Source organism: Stomoxys calcitrans, chromosome 4 (genome assembly GCF_963082655.1).
Source record: "Stomoxys calcitrans chromosome 4, idStoCalc2.1, whole genome shotgun sequence".
Taxonomy (NCBI): domain Eukaryota; kingdom Metazoa; phylum Arthropoda; class Insecta; order Diptera; family Muscidae; genus Stomoxys; species Stomoxys calcitrans.
The window spans coordinates 166,123,877-166,144,659 of record NC_081555.1 but is presented as its reverse complement, the minus strand read 5'-3'; the positions used below and the strand labels follow the sequence as shown (position 1 = coordinate 166,144,659).

At 40.1% G+C, this 20,783-nt stretch overlaps 1 protein-coding gene across 1 annotated transcript; it reads right to left on the bottom strand.

Moving 5' to 3' along the window:
- Window positions 1-2,893: 2,893 nt before the first annotated feature.
- On the bottom strand, window positions 2,894-15,982 carry LOC106091136 (fatty acyl-CoA reductase wat-like). The gene is made up of 8 exons (XM_013257561.2): window positions 15,931-15,982; window positions 10,023-10,150; window positions 9,493-9,893; window positions 9,328-9,437; window positions 8,888-9,261; window positions 3,611-3,801; window positions 3,277-3,423; window positions 2,894-3,038 (listed from the first exon to the last, which is right to left on the bottom strand). Exons 1-8 carry the CDS (start codon window positions 15,980-15,982, stop codon window positions 2,894-2,896), a joined length of 1,548 nt encoding a protein of 515 aa, XP_013113015.2.
- Window positions 15,983-20,783: the final 4,801 nt, after the last annotated feature.

The window sequence follows — 20,783 nt, the reverse complement described above, 5'->3', positions numbered from 1 at the left end:
TATCCAAATCTGGACCGATTTGGGCCGATTTGTTGCAGAAAAATGTCGAAGAGCCTAACACAAAGCACTGTCCCAAATTTCGGCGACATCGGATAATAAATGTGGCTTTTATGGGCCTTAGACCCTAAATCGGAGGATCGGTCTATATGACAGCTATATCCAAATCTCGACCGATCAGTACCATATTGCAGAAGTATGTCAAGCAGCTCAACTTTACTCACTGTCCCAAATTTCGGCGTTATCGGACAATAAATGCGCCTTTTATGGGCTCAAAACCTTAAATCGAGATATCGGTCATCATGGCAGCTCTATCCAAATCTCTGCCGATCTGTGCCATATTGCAGTAGTATGTCGTGGGCCTTACTTAACTCACTGTCCTAAATTTCGGCGACATCAGAAAATAAATGCGTTTTTTATGGGCACCTAGACTTAAATCGAGATATCGGTATATATGCTACTATATCCAAATCTGAACCGATCTGGACCAAATTGAAGAAAAATTTCAACGGACCTAACACAACCCACTGTCTCAAATTTTGGCAAAATCAGCCTATAAATGAGCCTTTTATGGGCGCAAGACCTTAAATCGAGAGATCGGATAATAAATGTGGCTTTTATGGGCCTAAGACCCTAAATCGGCTGATCGGTCTATACGGGGGCTATATGAAGATATAGTCCATCTTCGAACTTAACCTGCTTATGGACAAAGAAAGAATCCATGCAAAGTTTCAGCTCAATATCCCTATTTTTAAAGACTGTAACGTGATTTCAACAGACGGACATGGACGGAAATGGCTAGATCGTCTTAGTTTTTTACGCTGATCAAGAATATATATACTTTATAGGGTCGGAAATAGATATTTCGATGTGTTGCAAACGTAATGACAAAATGAATATACCCCCATCCATCAGTGGTGGGTATAATAAAAAGCTACCTGGTCAATTTCAGCCAAAACGGACAAAAATTGCGACTTGTAAGGGCTCAACAAGTCAAATCTGGAGATCGGTTTATATGGGCGCTATATCAGCTTATAGACCGATTCGGAGCGAACTAAGCACAGTTTTTGGAAGTTATAACAGAACACTGCATGCTAAATTTTATCCAAAGCGAACTTAGCACTGTTGTTGAAAGTCAAAATGGATCACCATGTGCGAAACTTCAGCCAAATCGGACAAAAATTGAGACTTGTAAGTGCTCAAGAAGTCAAATCTGGCGATCGGTTTATATGGGGGCTATATCAGGTTACTGACCGATTTAGACCGTACTAAGCAGAGTTATTGGAAGTTATAACAGAACACTGCATGCAAAATTTCAGTCAAATCGGGCAAAAATTGCGGCTTTTAAGGGGCTAAAGAAGTCAAATCGGGAGATCGGTCTATATGGGATCTATATTTAAATCTGAACCGATATGGCTCATTTACAATCCCCAATGACATAAATCGATATTGAGCATTTGTAAAAAAATTTCGTGTTCGACCACTATCAGACGGGCGGACATGGCTATACTTTATGGGGTCTTAGACGAATATTTCGAGGTGTTACAAACGAAATGACTAGATTAGTATACTCCCATTCTTTGATTGAGGGTATAACAGGTAAAATCGTGCTAAGTTCTTTGCCCGGCATCTCTTTATAGCCAAACAGTAAATAATGATAACAATTGTCTTCTTAATGGGCTCGAGAAGCAAAATCAGAAGATGGGTTTATATGGGAGCTATATCAGGAAATGGCATGTATGTTGAAAGTTATCGGAGAAGTCGTTGTACAAAATTTTAGCTAAATCCGATAAGAATTACGAAATCCAAAGGCTCAAGAGGTATAACCGGGAGATAAGTTTATATGGAAGCTACATCAGGTTATGAACTGTTTTGGACCATACTTAGCACAGTTGCTGAAATGTCATACGAAAACACCACGGGCAAAATTTTAGCCAAATCTGAAGAGAATTGTGCCGTTTAGAGGCCCAAGATGTCAAACTCCCAGATCGGTTGATATGACAGCTATATCAGGTTATGAACCGGTTTTAACCATACTTGGCAGAGTTGTTGGAAGTCATAACAAAACACCTCATACAAAAGATCGGCCAAATCGGATTAGAATTGGACCCTCTAAGGGCTCACAAAAAATCAAGATCCGAGATTAGTTTATATGACAACCATATGAAGTTATGAACCGATTTTGGTCATTCTTAGCACAGTTGCTGGAAGTCATAACAAAACATCTCGAACAAAAATTTCAGTAAAATCGGGTAAGAATTATGCCATCTAGAGGCTCAAGAAGCCAATATCCAACATCGGTTTATATGGCAGCTATATTAAAACATGGACCGATATGACCCATTTATAACACCAATCGACCTACACCAATAAGAAATATTTGTGCAAAATTTCAAGCGTTTAACTCTGTTCCTTCGAAATTTAGAGTGCTTTCCACAGACAGACGAACATGGCCAGATCGATTTATGATGACATGATGATCAAGAATATAAATCCATTATAGGGTCGCAAATGGATATTTCGATGTGTTGCAAACGGAATGACACAATGAATATACCCCCATCCATCGATGGTGGGAATAACAATGTCGAACAGAAAAAATAAAAGAAATATAAAATTGATTAAACAAAGTCGGGTTGGTAATGGGGTGACAAACGGTTATTTGCAAATGATAATCAATGGTAATTACAGAAGAGTCTGATAGATACTTCAAGCGCAATAACAATACAAACTCGATGTTACACTAGAGAAGCCAATGTTATTTTGGTTTCCTAAGTAAAAACTGTATGCCGTAGCAAATCGAAATGTAGCAATTTTTTATTAAGTCTTTCATTAAATTTATTGATAGACGTATTAATCTAAGTTTCTTATCCAAAAGTTAACTAAATACTTTAGTTTACAAAAAACTTTCATTTATTGTGGTGCTGTTATTGACATTCCAATCCAGATCCAAATGCCACTCTTTTGTCATGGGATATATCCAACGGCAATAAATCTTGTAAGCCACAAAAATTTGGAAGGCTCGATACAACAAAATTTTGCTAAACCAAAAAAGGAAAAAAACAAGATTTATATTTTTTATGTAAATTCTTCAAAAAATTAAGTATGTATTGTCATTTAGTGGATGGTGCGTTTTAGAAAAGTTAATTCAATATGTGGTATACATGTATAAACAAAATTTGGGAATATTCTTTTAATTTAATTTTATTCTCAATACGATTTTAGCCAGTTGAACTTAGTTTTGTCTTTTTTTTGGATATACAAAATCATCTAACTCACCCTTTGACAATTAAACGTGACCGTGGTATAGTTGAGGGATCCTCTTTTAATAGAATTTCGCGACATTTACAGATCATATCGCGAGTATATCCTATATGAGCGTAAGTCGATTTCATAATAACGAAAACATCAACATTGAAATCAGTGCTGGAAGAAAGTAAAAAAGGAGTAATTATTAATAGATAAAAAAAAACTAAAAAGAAAAAAAAAATAAAACTTAAAATTCTACGATAATTATTTGTAGTCCAATCATAAATCCGAAAGCGATTAATTTTTAATTTAAATTAAGCTAACAAAACTGTAGGATAATGCATTTCCCTATTCAAAAACTTACCCATTTAGTTCCTTAATCATATCCTTGGCATAGCTAACACCACTGCTACGATAATTATTGGCCACAAATGGTCTCATAATTTTCAATGCGTTAAAAATTTTTCGTTGTATTTTCATCATAACTGGTTTTTGCCCACTTATTTTAAGTAGAAGATCCAAAAAGAATGCAGGAAGAATTTGTTTGAATATAACCTAGAAAAAAAAATCAATGGTTTAGATAAGATGAGCCATCAATAGTTTAATTATCCTAGAAATAATTATAGGAGATTTGCATACCAAAGAAGTAAAGTGTTAAGTTCGACTGGGAACGCATTTGTCAAGTTCTTTGTATGGTTTCGCTTTATAGACAAATCCAAAAAAGGAATAATAAAATACTAACTGCCAATGATACTCGAGATGACAAGGCGAGTTATTGGCGCCTTCAAATAACCAATGGCCAACATCAGCGTCTGTTCCCAGGTTAGGGGCGGCTGGAGGTGAGCGTCGGATCTTGGAGCAAGCGGTTCGCCACAACGAGGGATATATGTGCATTCCCACAAAACCCATGCGGTTGGGGCGCTGGGCCAGTAACCCGCCCCCGGAAAACTTTGAGAAACAAAGGAATAGTAAAAACGGACCCCCCCAACGTTGACGACCCACGCAAACGAAAAAAGGACCATGATTTGCGGATCTGCACCTGGAAGGTCCGGTATAAGCGCTGGCGGATGTATAAGGGAAGTACAAGGCAGATATTACCGCCTTCACAGCAAGTGCGATAGACTGGGAATGGCGTCACTACAACACCAAACGGTGACGAACTATACTATAGCTGCTATAACACGAGGCATGAATTTGGCTATGGATTTGTGGTTAGTCGAAGACTGAAACACCTTGTATCCAGCTTTACTCCGGTGGATGAGAGGCTATCCACAATCCGCCTAAAAGCCAAAATCTTCAACATCAGCCTTATTTGTGCCCATGCCCCGACGGAAGACAAAGACGAGGAGATCAAGGATATTTTCTACAAGCGCCTAGAGAGAGAATATGACCGCTGCCTCGCCCATGATATTAAAATCGTTCTGGGAGATTTTAATGCGAAAATAGGGAAGGAAGACATTTTTGGTCCAACAGTCGGAAAGTTTAGCCTCCACGAGATAACGTCCAGTAATGGGTTGAGTCTGATAGATTTCGCCGCGGCAAAAAACGATCAAAACACGAGAAACCAAATTGATCACGTTGTGATAGATGGAAGGCATTCCTTCAGCGTGTTAGATGTACGATCGATCCGTGGAGCGAATATAGATTCCGATCATTACCTTGTTACAGCAAAGGTTCGGTTTCGTTTGAACATGGCGAGGAAAGTACGATCTGACACTGCACGGAAGCTGGATGTTGAAAAGCTGCAGACACAACAAATGGCAGCGGCATACTCCACTCGACTGACCCAACTGCTTGATGAAAGCACTGCTTGTTCCGATGATAAAATGGCGCAGTGGCAAACTATTGCCCACTTCATGGAAAATGCCGCGAAATCCGTACTTGGGTACCGGAAGCCTCCTCCAAGAAACCCATGGTACGACCAAGAGTGTCGAGATGCTACAGATGCCAAGAATGCGGCATATAGAGCATCCCTGCAATCAGTAGCAACGCGCCAGATGAAGGAGAGGTATCGGGAGAAAACGAGAGAGGCACATCCTCCTGCAGAGACAATGAAGGAAATCTTGACACAGATAACATGCTGAGGATATGGAAAGAACATTTTACCAAACTGCTAGTGTCCGACGTTAGCGGCGAAGAGGATACCGCAGAACCAATACCTGATGATGGTATAGAATGTTTACCTCCTAGACAGAATGAGGTCCAAGTAGCAGTGACCCGACTAAAGAACAACAAGGCAGCAGGAGCCGATGGGTTACCCGCTGAATTATTTAAGACCGGAGGCGACACGCTGATAAGGCGTATGCATCAGCTTATCTGCGCAATCTGGCTAGAAGAACGCATACCCGATGATTGGAACGTCAGCATATTATGTCCCGTACACAAGAAAGGAGACAAGACGGAATGTGCCAACTACAGAGGAATAAGTCTCCTCTCCATCGCATACAAGATACTCTCGAGCGTATTGTGTGAAACCTAAAGTCAATGAGATAATTGGGCCCTATCAATGCGGCTTGAGACCTGGTAAATCTAACCTAGACCAGATATTCACACTCCGCCAAATCCTGGAAAAGACCCCAGAAGGACAAATCAACAACTACCATCTCTTTGTTGACTACAAAGCCGCCTTCGATACTCTTTTACGTTCAAAGGTATTTCAAGCCATGTCTGAGTTTGGTATCCCTACAAAATTAATAAAACTCTGCAGGATGACATTTGCTGATACGCGTTCCTCAGTAAGAATAGGAAAGAATCTCTCCGAACCATTTAATACAAAAAGAGATTTCAGACAAAGAGACAGCCTATCGTGTGATCTCTTTGATATCCTGTTGGAGATTATACGAGATGCAGATGTGAATAGATATGGCTCACTAATCACAAGAGAACATATGCTACTCGCCTATGCCGACGACATCGATATCATAGTTCGGATACCGGAAGAAGTAACTGCACCCTCTGAAAGAATCGAATGAGAGTCAGTGAAAATGAGTCTGGCAGTAAAAGGAAATAAGACGAAATGGATGGTTTCAACTCCCAAAACGTCTTCCACAACCGAGCTGATAAAGAAAATGGAGAAAGTTCGGAACCACAACTTGAGACAGTCAGTAACTTTATCTACCTTGGCACCGCCGTAACTGAAACGAATGACACCAGTTTTGAGACAAAGCGAATAATAATAATGGCAAACAGACGCTACTTTGGACTAAGTAAGCAATTGAGAAACAAGGCCACCTCTCGACAGACGAAGATTACACTATAAAAGACACTGATACTACCCGTGCTGTTATATGGTTCTGAAGCATGGGTACTTGTGAAAGCAGATGAGGCAGTGCTTGTAGTATTTAAGAGAAAGATTCTTCGTAAAATATATGGACCAGTTTGCGTTAACGGAGAATATAGGCGACGTATGAACCACGAGCTGCATTACGACGATAGCATAGTTACACGCATCAAAATACAACGTCTGCGTTGGCTAGATCATGTTGTCAGAATGGTTGAAGAAACTCCAGCAAATAAGTCTTTTGAAGGCCAACACCACCGTGTTTGAAGGCCAACACCACACGCAAACCGGGAAGACCAAAACCCCGATGGAAAGATCAAGTTGTGGGGACACCTGGAAACTTGGTGTCAGAGATTTTAGAATGAGCGCAGAAGACCGAGGCGTTTGGAACGCTATTCTACGTTCGGCTAGTGGAAAAAATATTCTGTCATAGCCAATTAAAAAAAAGACCCTAAATCAGTAGATCGGTCTGCATGGCAGCTACATCCAAATTTGGTTTGATCTGAACTATGTTCAGTTCAGGGACCTCACTGTTTCAAATTTCAGCGAAATCCGGAAACAAATGGGCCATTTATGGTCTTAAAACCCGAATTCGGTAGATCGGTCCATTAGACAGCTATATCTAAATAAGGTCCCATCAGCGCCAAACTCGTCGCTGATGTTGACAGGATGTCACTGTTCTAGACTAGATTAGGTTAGGTTGAGTAGGTTGCCCACCAAAGGTGAGTTCACTCGGAGGCTACTTTAGCCCATTGTGGTACCCTAGACAGAAAGGGAAGAGAAAGAAAATATGAGAACTCGGACTAGAAATTATACACGAATAAAATAAAGACAGAAGGAATGGAGAACTTGAGCGGGGGGTAAGAAGCGTCCATCCCCACGCATGCACGGATGTACCTTATGGCACACCCCGACGGAATCATCCTCTTTCTTCAACAAATCTTAAGAGACCTACCCGGGGTACGTTCGCAAGTTCACCCAGATCACAGCAGAAATGGCTCCCCAGAAAGGAGAGCCTACGTCCCTGCAGACCCGGACATGAACACAGCAAGTGCTCTATAGTCTCCACTTCATCCTCTTCGAGGCATCTCCTAAAGAGCCATTGTGCGGTATTGCTATGCGCTCCGCCATGCTGCCTATCGAACAGTGTCCGGTTATGAATCCTGTCAAGGTACTCATCGACCTTTTATCGAACGCCAGCAACTCTCTCGTCGTCCTCCTCCTGTCGATGATCGGCCATAGCGCCTTTGGAGTCCGGCAACCTCCCACCGTGTCACACCTCCATCCCCTCTTATGTGTTCAGTAGATCGACAAATGGCACGTAGGCAAGGCCGATGCTTGGTCCGCCCGGCGCAGACGAACTCCACTTGGCTCACTCGTCCGCCCTCTCATTCCCTGGAATCTCCCTAGGAATGTCACTGTTCTAATATTCATGTCAATGTTCTATATTCCAAAAAAAATCGAGCTATAAACGCGCCTTTAAAGCTCGAGAAGCCAAGACCCAAGATCGGTTTATATGGCAGGTTTTCAACCTATTTGAACCATACTTAGTACACTTGTTGGAAGTCGTATCCAAATATTTCATGCAAAATTTCAGCCAAATCGGAAAAGAGTGGCTCAAGAAGTCAAGATCGGTTTATATGACAGCTAGCAACAGGTTATAAACCGATTTGAACCATACATAGCACTGCTGTTGGAAGTCACAATAAAACATTTCGTGCAAAATTTCAGCCAAATTGGATAGGAATTACGCCCTCTAGAAGCTCAAGAAGTCAAGACCCAAGATCAAAACATGGACCAATTTGGCCCATTTACAATCCCAACCGACCAACACTAATAAAAACTATTTGTGCAAAATTTCAAGAGCCTAGCTTTGCTTCTTCGAAAGTTTTCGTGCTTTCTACAGACAGACGGACGGACGGACGGATATGGCTAGATCAACTTGAAATGTCATGACGATCAAGAAAATGTACTTTAAGGGGGTCATAGGTGTTACAAACAGAATAACGAAATTAGTATACCCCCACCCTATGGTGGAGGGTATAAAAATGTGTATTTTAGAAATTTCTATTTTGTTGGAGCGGAGCGGGTTTTAAGAATGGAAGCGGCTCCGCTCCCGCTCCACTTCCGCTCAGGCAAAAATAGGCTTGTTGCGCTCCGCTCCTAATCCCTGCCCCGAATCTTCAATTTTTGCCTGGTTTCCCAGAAATGTGGTACGAAAGATATTTAACTTAGATATTTTGCGAAAATGTTTAATCCATGGTGGTGGATTCCCAGGATTTGGACGGGAAGAATTTTTTTTGTTTTTACTTGTTTCACGTCCATTAAAAGAAAGAAGTTAACTATGTCCTATCAGCTTACCACAAACATATATCGATATATATTTTCGGTGACTGTTACACCTGGCGCCAGAAAACCTTTTTCCACAGGTATGCTGTTCCAAAACTCGTCTGCCATTTCGATATATTCTGGAAAGTTAATGGGACTGTGACCATAAACGGATAAATTGAAAACTGGGACATCGGCGGATTCATTTGTTGCATGTTCCGTGCCCGTCTTCATTATGTAGTAGAGCAATGTTTTCACAGTTATGTCTTGGGGAGACAGATCCAGAAATTGATCTCTGGGCATGGGAATGGCTTTCATGATGCCCACGCTGGCAGCCACAAAGACAGCCATGGCACCGGTCAATGAGGGTGGAAAACCAGGTTCTGGTTCTTCGACGGCTTGCACTACTGCAATAAGACAAAATAAAATCTGGTGAGTGATAAAGAATCAAAAATAAAGAGTCCACTACTTACCAATGGAGGGACGAAAAATGGCCACCGGTAATTTTTGGCCATAATAATTTACCATGGATTCGGCCAAGTTTTTGGTAAAGCAATAGGTATTGGGAAAGCCAACAATTAGCCTAAATAAGGATTTAAAAAATATTCTTATCTTTCCACATAAAAAATAAATCTTACTTTCTTGTTAAAACATCAATCATGTCGTCTGTTATATCTTCTCTTCTACACAAATCCAAACAAAACCTCCAGTCCATGGCCGATTCATAGACCTTGGCCTCCACATATTCCAAATATGGATTACTAAAGAAAGTGGACACATGCATAAAGACCTCAAGATTTTTAAGGGTTTCCGAAAATTTCAAATTTTCCAATGTGCCTCCAACATTTAATCTGATGGCATCCCTAAGACTTTCATCGAAACGTACTGTCGCCGCACTATGAATTACAATGGAGACGTTCGCCATAAGCTGAGCGTGTTCGGGTTTTATGCCCAAAAGGGGTAGTTCCACATCCCCCGGGATGGGTACAACTTTGTCATGGAACTCATTAGGCTTTTCGGACACCAAGCGACGAAAAATCTAAAAAAATGAAAAAAAAAAACTCCACAATTGGTAAAAATTTCGATGAAAAAAATGTTAAATCAAAAATTCTTTCTGCTGAGGAGAGCTATTTCCATAAATTTTTATGCAACTGTATTCTTTCCTCACCTTTTCTTTCATAATTGTATCCAAACGCTGAGCTATTGTGAAATTCTTTTTGGGACGCAGAAGCACAAAAATTTTACGCACATTACAGGATCGCAAGAGTTTTTCAATCACAGCTTTTCCAACAATTCCTGAAATTTCAAAATAAAAACAAGTAAATTATAGATCCTTCACCATGGATCGCAATTGTGCACTGAAGAAAAAGTTGGCCAAAAATTTAAGATTTTTCCTTGTTCTCAGGATTTTATCATTAAAAACGAGCCAAAAAACCACAACTTTAAAATAAGGATGCTATTTTAAATAAAATGTCTTATTTACTAACGGACATGACCATGGCTCTAAACTAAACGACCAGGTGGGCTTTGGGGTGTACTCTAAAGATCTAGAACTGGTCATATCGAAAAGGTTGCCTAACCACTGCAGTGTGTATCAAGCGGAGATCCTTGCCATTAAGGAAGTGGTGGAATGGCTAAGATATAATGCCATAACAATGGTTGACATAAATATATTCACAGACAGCCAGGCAGCCATTAAACCCCTGGAGAACGTTTTTCTGAACACAAAAACCGCCCTCAACTGCCGCAGATCATTCAACGAGATGGCTGAACAGTTCAAAATTCACCTGTACTGGGTGCCGGGCCGCATATAAATCCCAGGGAAAAGCGGACGAGCTTGCGAGACTAGGAACTACCCTACACATTTCAGGGATACTGGAATCTGTGGGTATGCCTCTAGCGACATGTAAGCTAAGTTTTTAGAAGGACAACGAATGATAGATGGTCACAAAGAGGCGGCTGTGAGCATTACAAAACTATGTGGCCTAATCTAGACTTAAGAGGTCTACTGCTTTGCTGTCTTTGGCTAGAACAGACGTCTCAACATTTAAACATTTAACATTTAAAGACGTTCCTATTTGTAAGGCTCTTTTGCATTTTTAGCTACGGTTCACTGTTGTCTTGCCCCAAGGTCAACTTCCCAACTTTCGACGATGGTCAACATTTAAGGTTTTTAATAACAAGACGTTTAGTTAAGGATTTATTAACCTACCATTAAAAATAAGAAATCCTTATTATAAAGGAAAATATCTATCGCCAAAGGGAATGTTTCCTTAAAAATTTGGAAAATTGATCATCTTTAAATTAAGCAAGGTTATGTTGAAAAGAGGGTGCAGATAATAATCCGCCCCATGCCACTATTGACATACACCTAAATGGCGAAATCCTTTAAGTTAGGATTTCGCCATTTATGGGTCCAACACCTTAAATCGGCAGATCGGTATAGATAGCAGATATATCCAAATCTGGGCCGACCTGAACAAGTATGAGCGTGCTAAGTTCGGCTGAGCATGGATCATGGATCGCATTTGTCGAGTTCTTTGCGCGGTAGTTATTTTTAGGCAAGCAAAGAATAATGAACAAGAACTGTTATGCTATTGGAGCCATATCAAGTTATAGACCGATTTGGACCATAACTGAGTTGAAGGCTGAACATTGAAGAAGTCATTTTGTAATATTTCAGTCCATTCGGATAAGATATACCCCTTGTAGGGGCTCAAGAAGCAAATCGAGAGATCGGTTTATATGGGAGCTTTATCAAGGTATAGATCGATTCAGATGATATTAGACACGAATGTTGAATGTCACGGAAGAAGCCGTTGTACAAAATTTCTACTGAATCGGATAAGAAATGCGCCCTCTAGAGGCTCATGAAATCAAGATCCCAAATCGGTTTATATGGCAGCTATATCAGGTTATGGACCGATAAGCACAGTTATTGAAAGCCATAACAGAACACTACGAGCAAACTTTCAGCCAAATCGAACAAAAATTGCGGCATCCAGAGGCTCAAGAAATCTAATCGGGAGGTCGGTTTATATTGGAGCTATAACCAAATCTGAACCTATATGGCCCATTTGCAGTCCGCAACGACCTGCATCAATATAAAGTATCTGTGTAAAATTTCAAGCGGCTAGCTCTTTGGGTTCGACCGCCATCATGATTTCGACAGACGGACGGACGGACATGGGTAGTTCTGCTCAGAATGTCGTGACGATCAAGAATATATGGCGTCTTAGATCAATATTTCGAGGTGTTACAAATGGAATGACTAGATTAGTATACCCCCATCCTATGGTGGTTGGGTATAAAGATACTTCCTGCCAAATTTCGATGGAATCGGTTAACAAATGACCACATTTTTAGAAAATTTACTCAAATTGGTCGAACATATATATGGGAGCTATATCCGAATCTGAACCGATTTTTTCCAATTTTAATTATTGGGTTGCCCAAAAAGTAATTGCGGATTTTTCATATAGTCGGCGTTGACAAATTTTTTCACAGCTTGTGAAATATTATCGGATGAATATTACGATCTGCAGTTTGTGCATAAATTAACATTGACAGAGAAACAGAAAAACTGATGGACAGACAGACAAACTGACGGACATAGCTAAATCGAATCGGAGTCGATCGGTATACTTGTTAATGGGTCTGTCTCTCTTCCGTCTGGATGCTACAAAAAAATGCACTAAGTTATAATACAAAAAACCAGTAAGGAAGGGCAAAAGTCGGGCGGTGCCGATTGTATAATACCCTACACCGAACCTTTAAGTACAATGTGGGAGCTATATCCAATTCTGAACCCATTTTGATGGACCTCGGCGACCAAATATGTTCCAACTGTTATAATTACGGTTGACAAATGACAAAATTATTGCAAATTACCCAAAATCTGACGAACATATATATGGGAGCTATATCTAAATCTGAACCGATTTCGAGCAAACTGCTCAGATAATGTGGTAGTCGTCGAGGAAAGCGTTGCGCAAAATTTTGGCTAGATTTGTCAAACAATTCACTTGGAGTGGAGTACGAAGTTTCGGGAAGATTAGTCAATAAATGCGCTTGCAGTGGCTATAGGAGTGAAAATCGGGCGATATATATATATATATATATATATATATATATATATATATATATATATATATATATATATATATATATATATATATATATATATATATATATATATATATATATATATATATATATATATATATATATATATATATATATATATATATATATATATATATATATATATATATATATATATATATATATATATATATATATATATATATATATATATATATATATATATATATATATATATATATATATATATATATATATATATATATATATATATATATATATGAGAGCTATATCTAAATCCGAACCGATTATTATGAAATTCGCCTTTATTGTCTAGAGTCAGAATAAAATCCTTCCTGCCAAGTTTCGAGAGAATCGGTTAACAAATGATCATTTTATTGCATTATTACTGAAAATCGGACGAACATATATATGGAAGCTATATCCAAATCTGATCCGTTTTTTCCAATTTCTATAGGCTTCGTTTCTGGGCCGAGAATTATGCCTGTACCAAATTTGAAGACGAGCGATTGAAAACTGCGACCTGTACTTTGTACACAAATTGACATGGACAGACAGACAGACAGACATACCGACATAGCTAAATCGAATCAGAAAGTGATTCTGATTCATTCGGTGTACTTATCAATGGTTCTCTCTCTTTTTCATTTGGGTGTTACAAACAAATGAACTAACTTTTAATACCCTGTTGCAATGTAGTGGTGTAGGGTATAAATACGCTCCGTTAGAAAGGGTACCAATTTTTTCGATTTTCTTCCACTGTGCGCCGTTCGCACTCGGCTATAAAAAGGAGGCCCTTATCATTGGGCTTAAACGTGAATCGGACAGCACTCATTAATATGTGTTTTCTCATGTGCCTTAATGAAATGTTCATGGGAAAATTTGCATTGTGCTCCTAATTCCTGCAATTGCAGCAGTGGTCATTGTAGGAAAGTTTAAAATGCTTTGCATGATTTTCAATAGGCCAGTCAGCAACAGGTTTTGTCAATTTAGATGGACAAGGGACACTGAGCTTTAAGACTGTTCCAGCCCTATCACTATTGGTCTCAGTTGATATAAAATACCAGTAGTATTTCAAGATCGTAAGTTCTTTAGAAGAGGATCCAGATCTTACTAGTTCGTCTGCCTTTTCATTTGGGTAAAGTTCTTTATGGCCATTAGAGCTAATGGCGATCTGAAAGTTCTTCCTTACACTCATTTACAAGGCTAGGTGAGACCTTATTTGATCTCAATGCTAATTGAAATTTCTGTAGAGTAAGATGTATGATACTAAATTGTGATACATGCAAACTTTATGACTAGTAACTCCAAACTCTCGGAAAACTTTACTGTGTCGATGTGCTTGTTTCTAGAACAATTTTATACCCTCCACCATAGGATGGAGGTATACTAATTTCGTCACTCTGTTTGTAACTCTCCAAAATATTCGTTTTAGACCCTGTAAAGGATAAATATTCTTGATCGTCGTGACATTTTATGTCGATCTAGCCATGTCCGTCTGCCTGTCCGTCAGTCCGTCCGTCTGTTCGTCCGTCTGTTCGTCCGTCTGTCCGTCCGTCTGTCCGTCCGTCTGTCCGTCCGTCTGTCCGTCTGTCTGTCCGTCCGTCCGTCTGTCCCTCCGTCTGTTTGTCTGTCCGTCCGTTCGCCCGTCCTTCCGTCCGTCTGTCTGTCGAAAGCACGCTAATTTTCGAAGGAATAAAGCAAGCCGCTCGAAATTTTGCACAAATACTTCTTATAGGTGTAGGTCGGTTGGGATTGCATATGGGCCATATCGATCCATGTTTGTCCTTCCGTCTGTTTGTCCGTCCGTTCGTCCGTCCGTTCGTCCTTGTGTTCCTCTTTCCGTCTGTCTGTCGAAAGCACGCTAATTTTTGAAGCAATAAAGCAAGCCGCTCGAAATTTTGCACAAACACTTCTTATAGGTGTAGGTCGGTTGGGATTGTATATGGGCCATATCGATCCATGTTTTGATCCATGTTTGTCTTCTTGAGCCACTAGATAGCTTAATTCTTATCCGTATTGGCTGAAATTTTGCATGATGTGTTTTGTTATGATTTCCAATAACTTTGCTAAGTATGGTTAAAATCGGTACATAACCTGATATAGCTGTCATATAAACCGATCTGGGGTCTTGACTTCTTGAGCCTCTAGAGGGCGCAATTCTTATACGATTTGGCTGAAATTTGGCATGACATGGTTCAAATCGGTCCATAACCTGATATAGCTGCCATGTAAACCGATCTGGGATCTTGACTTCTTGAGCCTCTATAGGGTGCAATTATTATATAATTTGGGTGAAATTTGTACAACATGACCTTCAATATACGTGTCAAATATGGTCTGAATCGGTCTATAGCCTAATCCCCTACAAAACGATCTCCCTATTTTACTTTTTGATCGCCTAAAGAGCGTAATTCTTATTCGATTTGGCTGAAATTTTACACAATGACTTCTACTATGGTCTTCAACATTCATTCCATTATGGTCGGAATCTGACCATAACTTGATATAGCTCCAATAGCATAGCAATTCTTTTCTTTTATCCTTCCCTTTACTTTGTTTGCCTAAACAGAGACACCGGGAAAAGAACTCGTCAATGCGATCAATGGTGAAGGGTATATAAGATTTGGACCGGCCGAACTAAGCACGCTTTTGCACTTGTTTTAGTTGCCTGTATAAACCTTAGTAAAACATCCCATTAACGGGAATCCTTTGTTTAAGTCCAATTTTATAAAAAGTTTGACATCAAGTGACTCATTGATGGTCCATTTTAGTAGGGCGCTTGAGGTTACCACTTAGCCGAATATTTACAAAATATTTAATAAGGAAACCAAATTCTCCATTACCATACCATGTAAAATTTCAAAATGCTGATATACGTGTCTTTGACCTTCTTTCCTCATAACGCAAAGTCCAACCATGCTGAACTTAATGTATTTTATTGTACTTACCTGAACCACCAGTAAGAAATATGTCGCGATCATTAAAATATTCCGCAATCATTTTGACAAAATTTCCTGTGTATTTCTTTCAATTGAGAACTCTGTAATTTTGGCTAGACGATGTGTTCTATTTTAATGTTTTAAACCAACTAAATAAGAAAACATATTTTGGAAGCATAGGAAAGCTTGCAATGCAGCCCAACTGCTCCATGGAGTGCCTGTTTCTTCTTCTTTAATCGACCTAGGTTAAGTTTGGGCAAACTTTTTTGAGCTTGTGCGTGCATAATGATTTACATTATCATATGCTTAAAAGTTTTACATATGTATAGGGTGGCCCATGAAAAGCCAGATACGCCCCATATGTTGTCCCTCAATAACTGCTTGCAGTCAACACAGCACAACAGTGAACAATCTTGAATATTTCCATAAATGAAACCATGTTTAGCTTTTATGGGAGGACATGCAAAATGCTGAATCACCCTATACATACTAGTTTTCCAGACAAGATATAAAATGCAAATAAATCGAAAGACTGTTGATTTATTTTTGGTTTCTTTTTCTTTCTCTGGTGGAATGGATAAACAAATACATATAGCCAGTTTACATGTCTGTGCCTTCAAACTAAACGAAATAATTTAAATTATTTTAATATGACCTTAAATTTATGTTGAATTGATAGGCATTCAAGTAATGATTCGTCATAAATGAGTTTTAAGTAGATCAGCAAGGGAATTAATGAAGCTCGTGATTTAGAGCACCTTAGTTATATGTCTCACCAGTCCATTGTGGCTAGAAGTAAGTGACGAAGGCAATATGAGGAAAATAATTCTCAAGAATCTTATCACCCTCTACTACAGATAATCAAGCGTGTTGTAAAACAGAGATGGTCAGCTATCAGAAACTGTGAGACACATCGCTATAGGATCTTTCATACAAGTAAAAGCGTGCTAAGTTCGTCCGGGCCGAATCTTATATACCCTCCACCATGGATCGCATTTGTCGAGTTTTTTTCCCGCCATCTCTTCTTAGACAAAAAAAGGATAAAAGAAAAGACTTGCTCTGTTATTAGAGCGATATCAAGATATGGTCCGGATCGGACCACAATTAAATGATATGTTGGAGACCTGTGTAAAATGTCAGCCAATTCGAATAAGAATTGCGACCTTTGGGGACTCAAAAAGTAAAATAGGGGGATCGATTTTTATGGGAGCTGTATCAGGCTATAGACCGATTCAGACCATAATAAACACGTATGTTTATGGTCATGAGAGGATCCGCCGTACAAAATTTCAGGCAAATCGAATAATAATTGCGACCTCTAGAGGCTCAAGAAGTCAAGATCCCAGATCGATTTATATGGCAGCTATATCAGGTTATGAACCGATTTGAATCTTATTTGGCACAATTGTTGAAAGTCATAATAAAATACGTCATGCAAAATTTCAGCCAAATCGGATGGGAATTGCGCCCTCTAGAAGTTCAAGAAGTCAAGTCCCAAGATCGGTTTATATGACAGCTATATCAGGTTATGAACCGATTAAAGCCAGACTTGGCACAGTTGTTAAATATCATAACAAAATACTTCGTTCAAAATTTCATTCAAATCGGATAAGAATTGCACCCTGTAGTGGCTCAAGAAGTCAAGACCTAAGATCGGTTTACATGGCAGCTATATCAGGTTATGAACCAATTTGAACCATACTTGGCACAGTAGTTGGATATCATAACGAAACACATTGGGCAAAATTTCATTCCAATCGGGTAAAAATTGAGCCCTCTAGAGGCTCAAGAAGTCAAGACCCAAGATCGGTTTATATGGCAGCTATATCAGGTTATGAACCGATTTGAACCATACTTAGTATAGTTGTTGGATGTCATAGCAAAACACGTTGTGCAAAATTTCATTCAAATCGGATAAGAATTGCGCCCTCTAGAGGCTTAACAAGTCAAGACCCAAGATCGGTTTATATGGCAGCTATATCAAAACATGAACCGATATGGCCCATTACCAATCCCAACCGATCTACACACTGCAAAATTTCAAGCGGCTGGCTTTACTCCTTCGAAAATTAGCCTTTCTTCGACAGACAAACGGACGGACAGACAGACAGACGGACGGACAATTCCAATTCATATATATCAGGTTATGGACCGATTTCAACCATACTAAGCACAGTTGTTAGAAGTCACAACGAAACACGTCGTGCAAAACTTCATCCAAATCGGATAAGAATTGCGCCCTATAGAGGTTCAAGAATTCAAGATCCAAGATCGGTTTATATGGCAGCTATATCAAAACATGGACCGATATGGCCCATTTACAATTCCAACCGACCAACACTTATAAGAAGTATTTGTGCAAAATTTTAAGCGGCTAGCTTAAAATATAGGGCCAATATTTTCACGGCGTGCCTGGGACTTACATATACTCCGAAATCTTGGCAGGAGGCAAGGGTGGTACATATACCCAATCCCGGCAAGGCAAGTTATGCAACACCAAAGGCCCACAGACCTATAAGCCTTACATCCTTCCTACTCAAAACCATGGAACGTATTGTGGACACCATGATAAAGAGTAGGACAAAATACAAACAGCATGCCTATGTCTAGGGAAGGTTGGTGGAGACTGCCCGGCACGAGGTTGTGCATAAAATAGAAGAATCCTTCGATGCCAAAACGTACACTCTGGCGGTATGCATTGACATCGAGGAGGCTTTTAACAATGTTCGGACCGACACACTGATCCAATCCTTAGACCAGTACCGGGTGGACCCGGTCCTTAGAGACTGGATAAACCATATGCTAAGGAACAGGTGGATAAATTGTGTGTCTCATGGCATAAATATATAGGTAGAAAGTGGCACAGGGCACGCCACAGGGGGGCATTTTATCGCCACTCCTATGGGTGACCACCATAAATGACTTATTACGGATGGTGACTTAGGAGGGATTTGAACACGTATGCTACGCAGACGGGTAAGGATCCGAACGAGCTATGCAGAAGGCTCTTGCATATGGCATATGGGCTAGACCCAGAGGCCTCAATGTTAATCCAGCGAAGACTGGAATATGCCTGTTCACGAGGAGGACAAAGGTGGGCCAATTTGACATACCACGTTTCCCTAACGAAACGATTTCGATATCTGACAAGGCCATATAATTAGGTGTGATCTTGGACAGGAAACTGAATTGGAAGTGCCACATTCAGGAGCGTACTGAGAAGGCTCACAAATCTTGGGCACTATGTAAACGGGCCGTCCACTGGCTCTACAGCAGTGTGATTAGACTAATACTTACTTACGCCTCTATAGTTTGGACTGCTATGGAGAAAAAGTGCAACATAAGGACCATACAACAGGTTCATTTTGTCTTGGCAAAGGCGGAGTGATGAGGACCACGCCCACTAGGGCACTGGAGACTATTCTAGATATCCGACCCATTGAAATACAGATTAAGTATGAGGCAGCCATTGCGGCTATGAGACTTAAGGCGATGAGAGAATTGATTAAGGGTGCGATCAGCTCACACCATCGAGGTATAATCGAGGCGGCTATAGGAAACCTGAAAGGAAGGGAAGAGGTTTTCGATCGGATACCTGAGATGAACCTTGAGGTCGATTACGAGGCTTTGCTGCCAGAGGCACACTCTTGGATTGACGGAACTCTAGTATTGCCATTTGGAGGATCATGTTGCACCGATAGATAAAAGTTAGAGGACAGAGTGAGCCTGAGGGTCCTCAGTGAGAACCCAGGGACTGAGATCTGTTTTAGACTGCCTGACCATTATACGGTCCTACATCCGGAGAACCGGGCGAATATGGAATGCGTGAGGTAGCGTGGTGTTAACACGAGGACGTTGAGTGTGAACATCTTTACCGACAGTAAAATTGCCATAAGGGCAACAACAACCAGGAAGGTAAGGTCACGAACAGTTTTGCAGTGTAAGAAGGAGATTTACGTCTTCTCCGAGGATGGCACAATCCGCATCGTATGGGTTCCGGGCCATAACGGAGTAAGGGGGAATAAAAGGGCAGACGATTTGGCGGTAAAGGCCAGAGGACTGCCGTCAATAAATTTGGTTAACCCGAAGCCTTTGGGTCGACGCAGTCCGAGTTAACGGCGTGCGCAATGAATACGCATGCAATCCTGTGGAACAGCGAAACAGCCGGTAGGTCGGTGAAAATCCAAAGATGAGGCTATTACTGAAAGGAAGTAAGAAGGAGGTCAGTATAGCTTTTGTTATCATAAGGGGACACATAGGACTACAAGCTCACTTATGTAAAATCGATGCGGCAAGCATGTGTAGAGCATGCACTTGGAGCACTTCCCTTGCCATTGCCCGCCTTTCGTGTCTAACAGATACCGGCACTTAGGTGAAGACACAATACTAGGTATGAACCAATTTAAGGGGAGTGATATTGAAAACAATTAAGGATTTTGTAAGCAGCACGGAATTCCTAACATAAATTTTCTTTTTCGAGGTTGCTTTTTATGCCCACCACCATAAGATGGGGGTATACCAACCTAGTCATTCCTTTTGTAACACCTCGAAATATTGATCTGGGACCCAATAAAGTATATATATTCTTGATCGTCTCGATATTCTGAGTCGATCTAGCCATGTCCGTCCGTCCGTGTGTCAAAATCACGATAGCAGGCGAACGCGTAAAGCTAGCCGCATGAAATTTTGCATAGATATTGGGTTGCCCAAAAAGTAATTGCGGATTTTTTAAAAGAAAGTAAATGCATTTTTAATAAAACTTAGATTGAACTTTAATCAAATATACTTTTTTTACACTTTTTTTCTAAAGCAAGCTTAAAGTAACAGCTGATAACTGACAGAAGAAAGAATGGAATTACAGA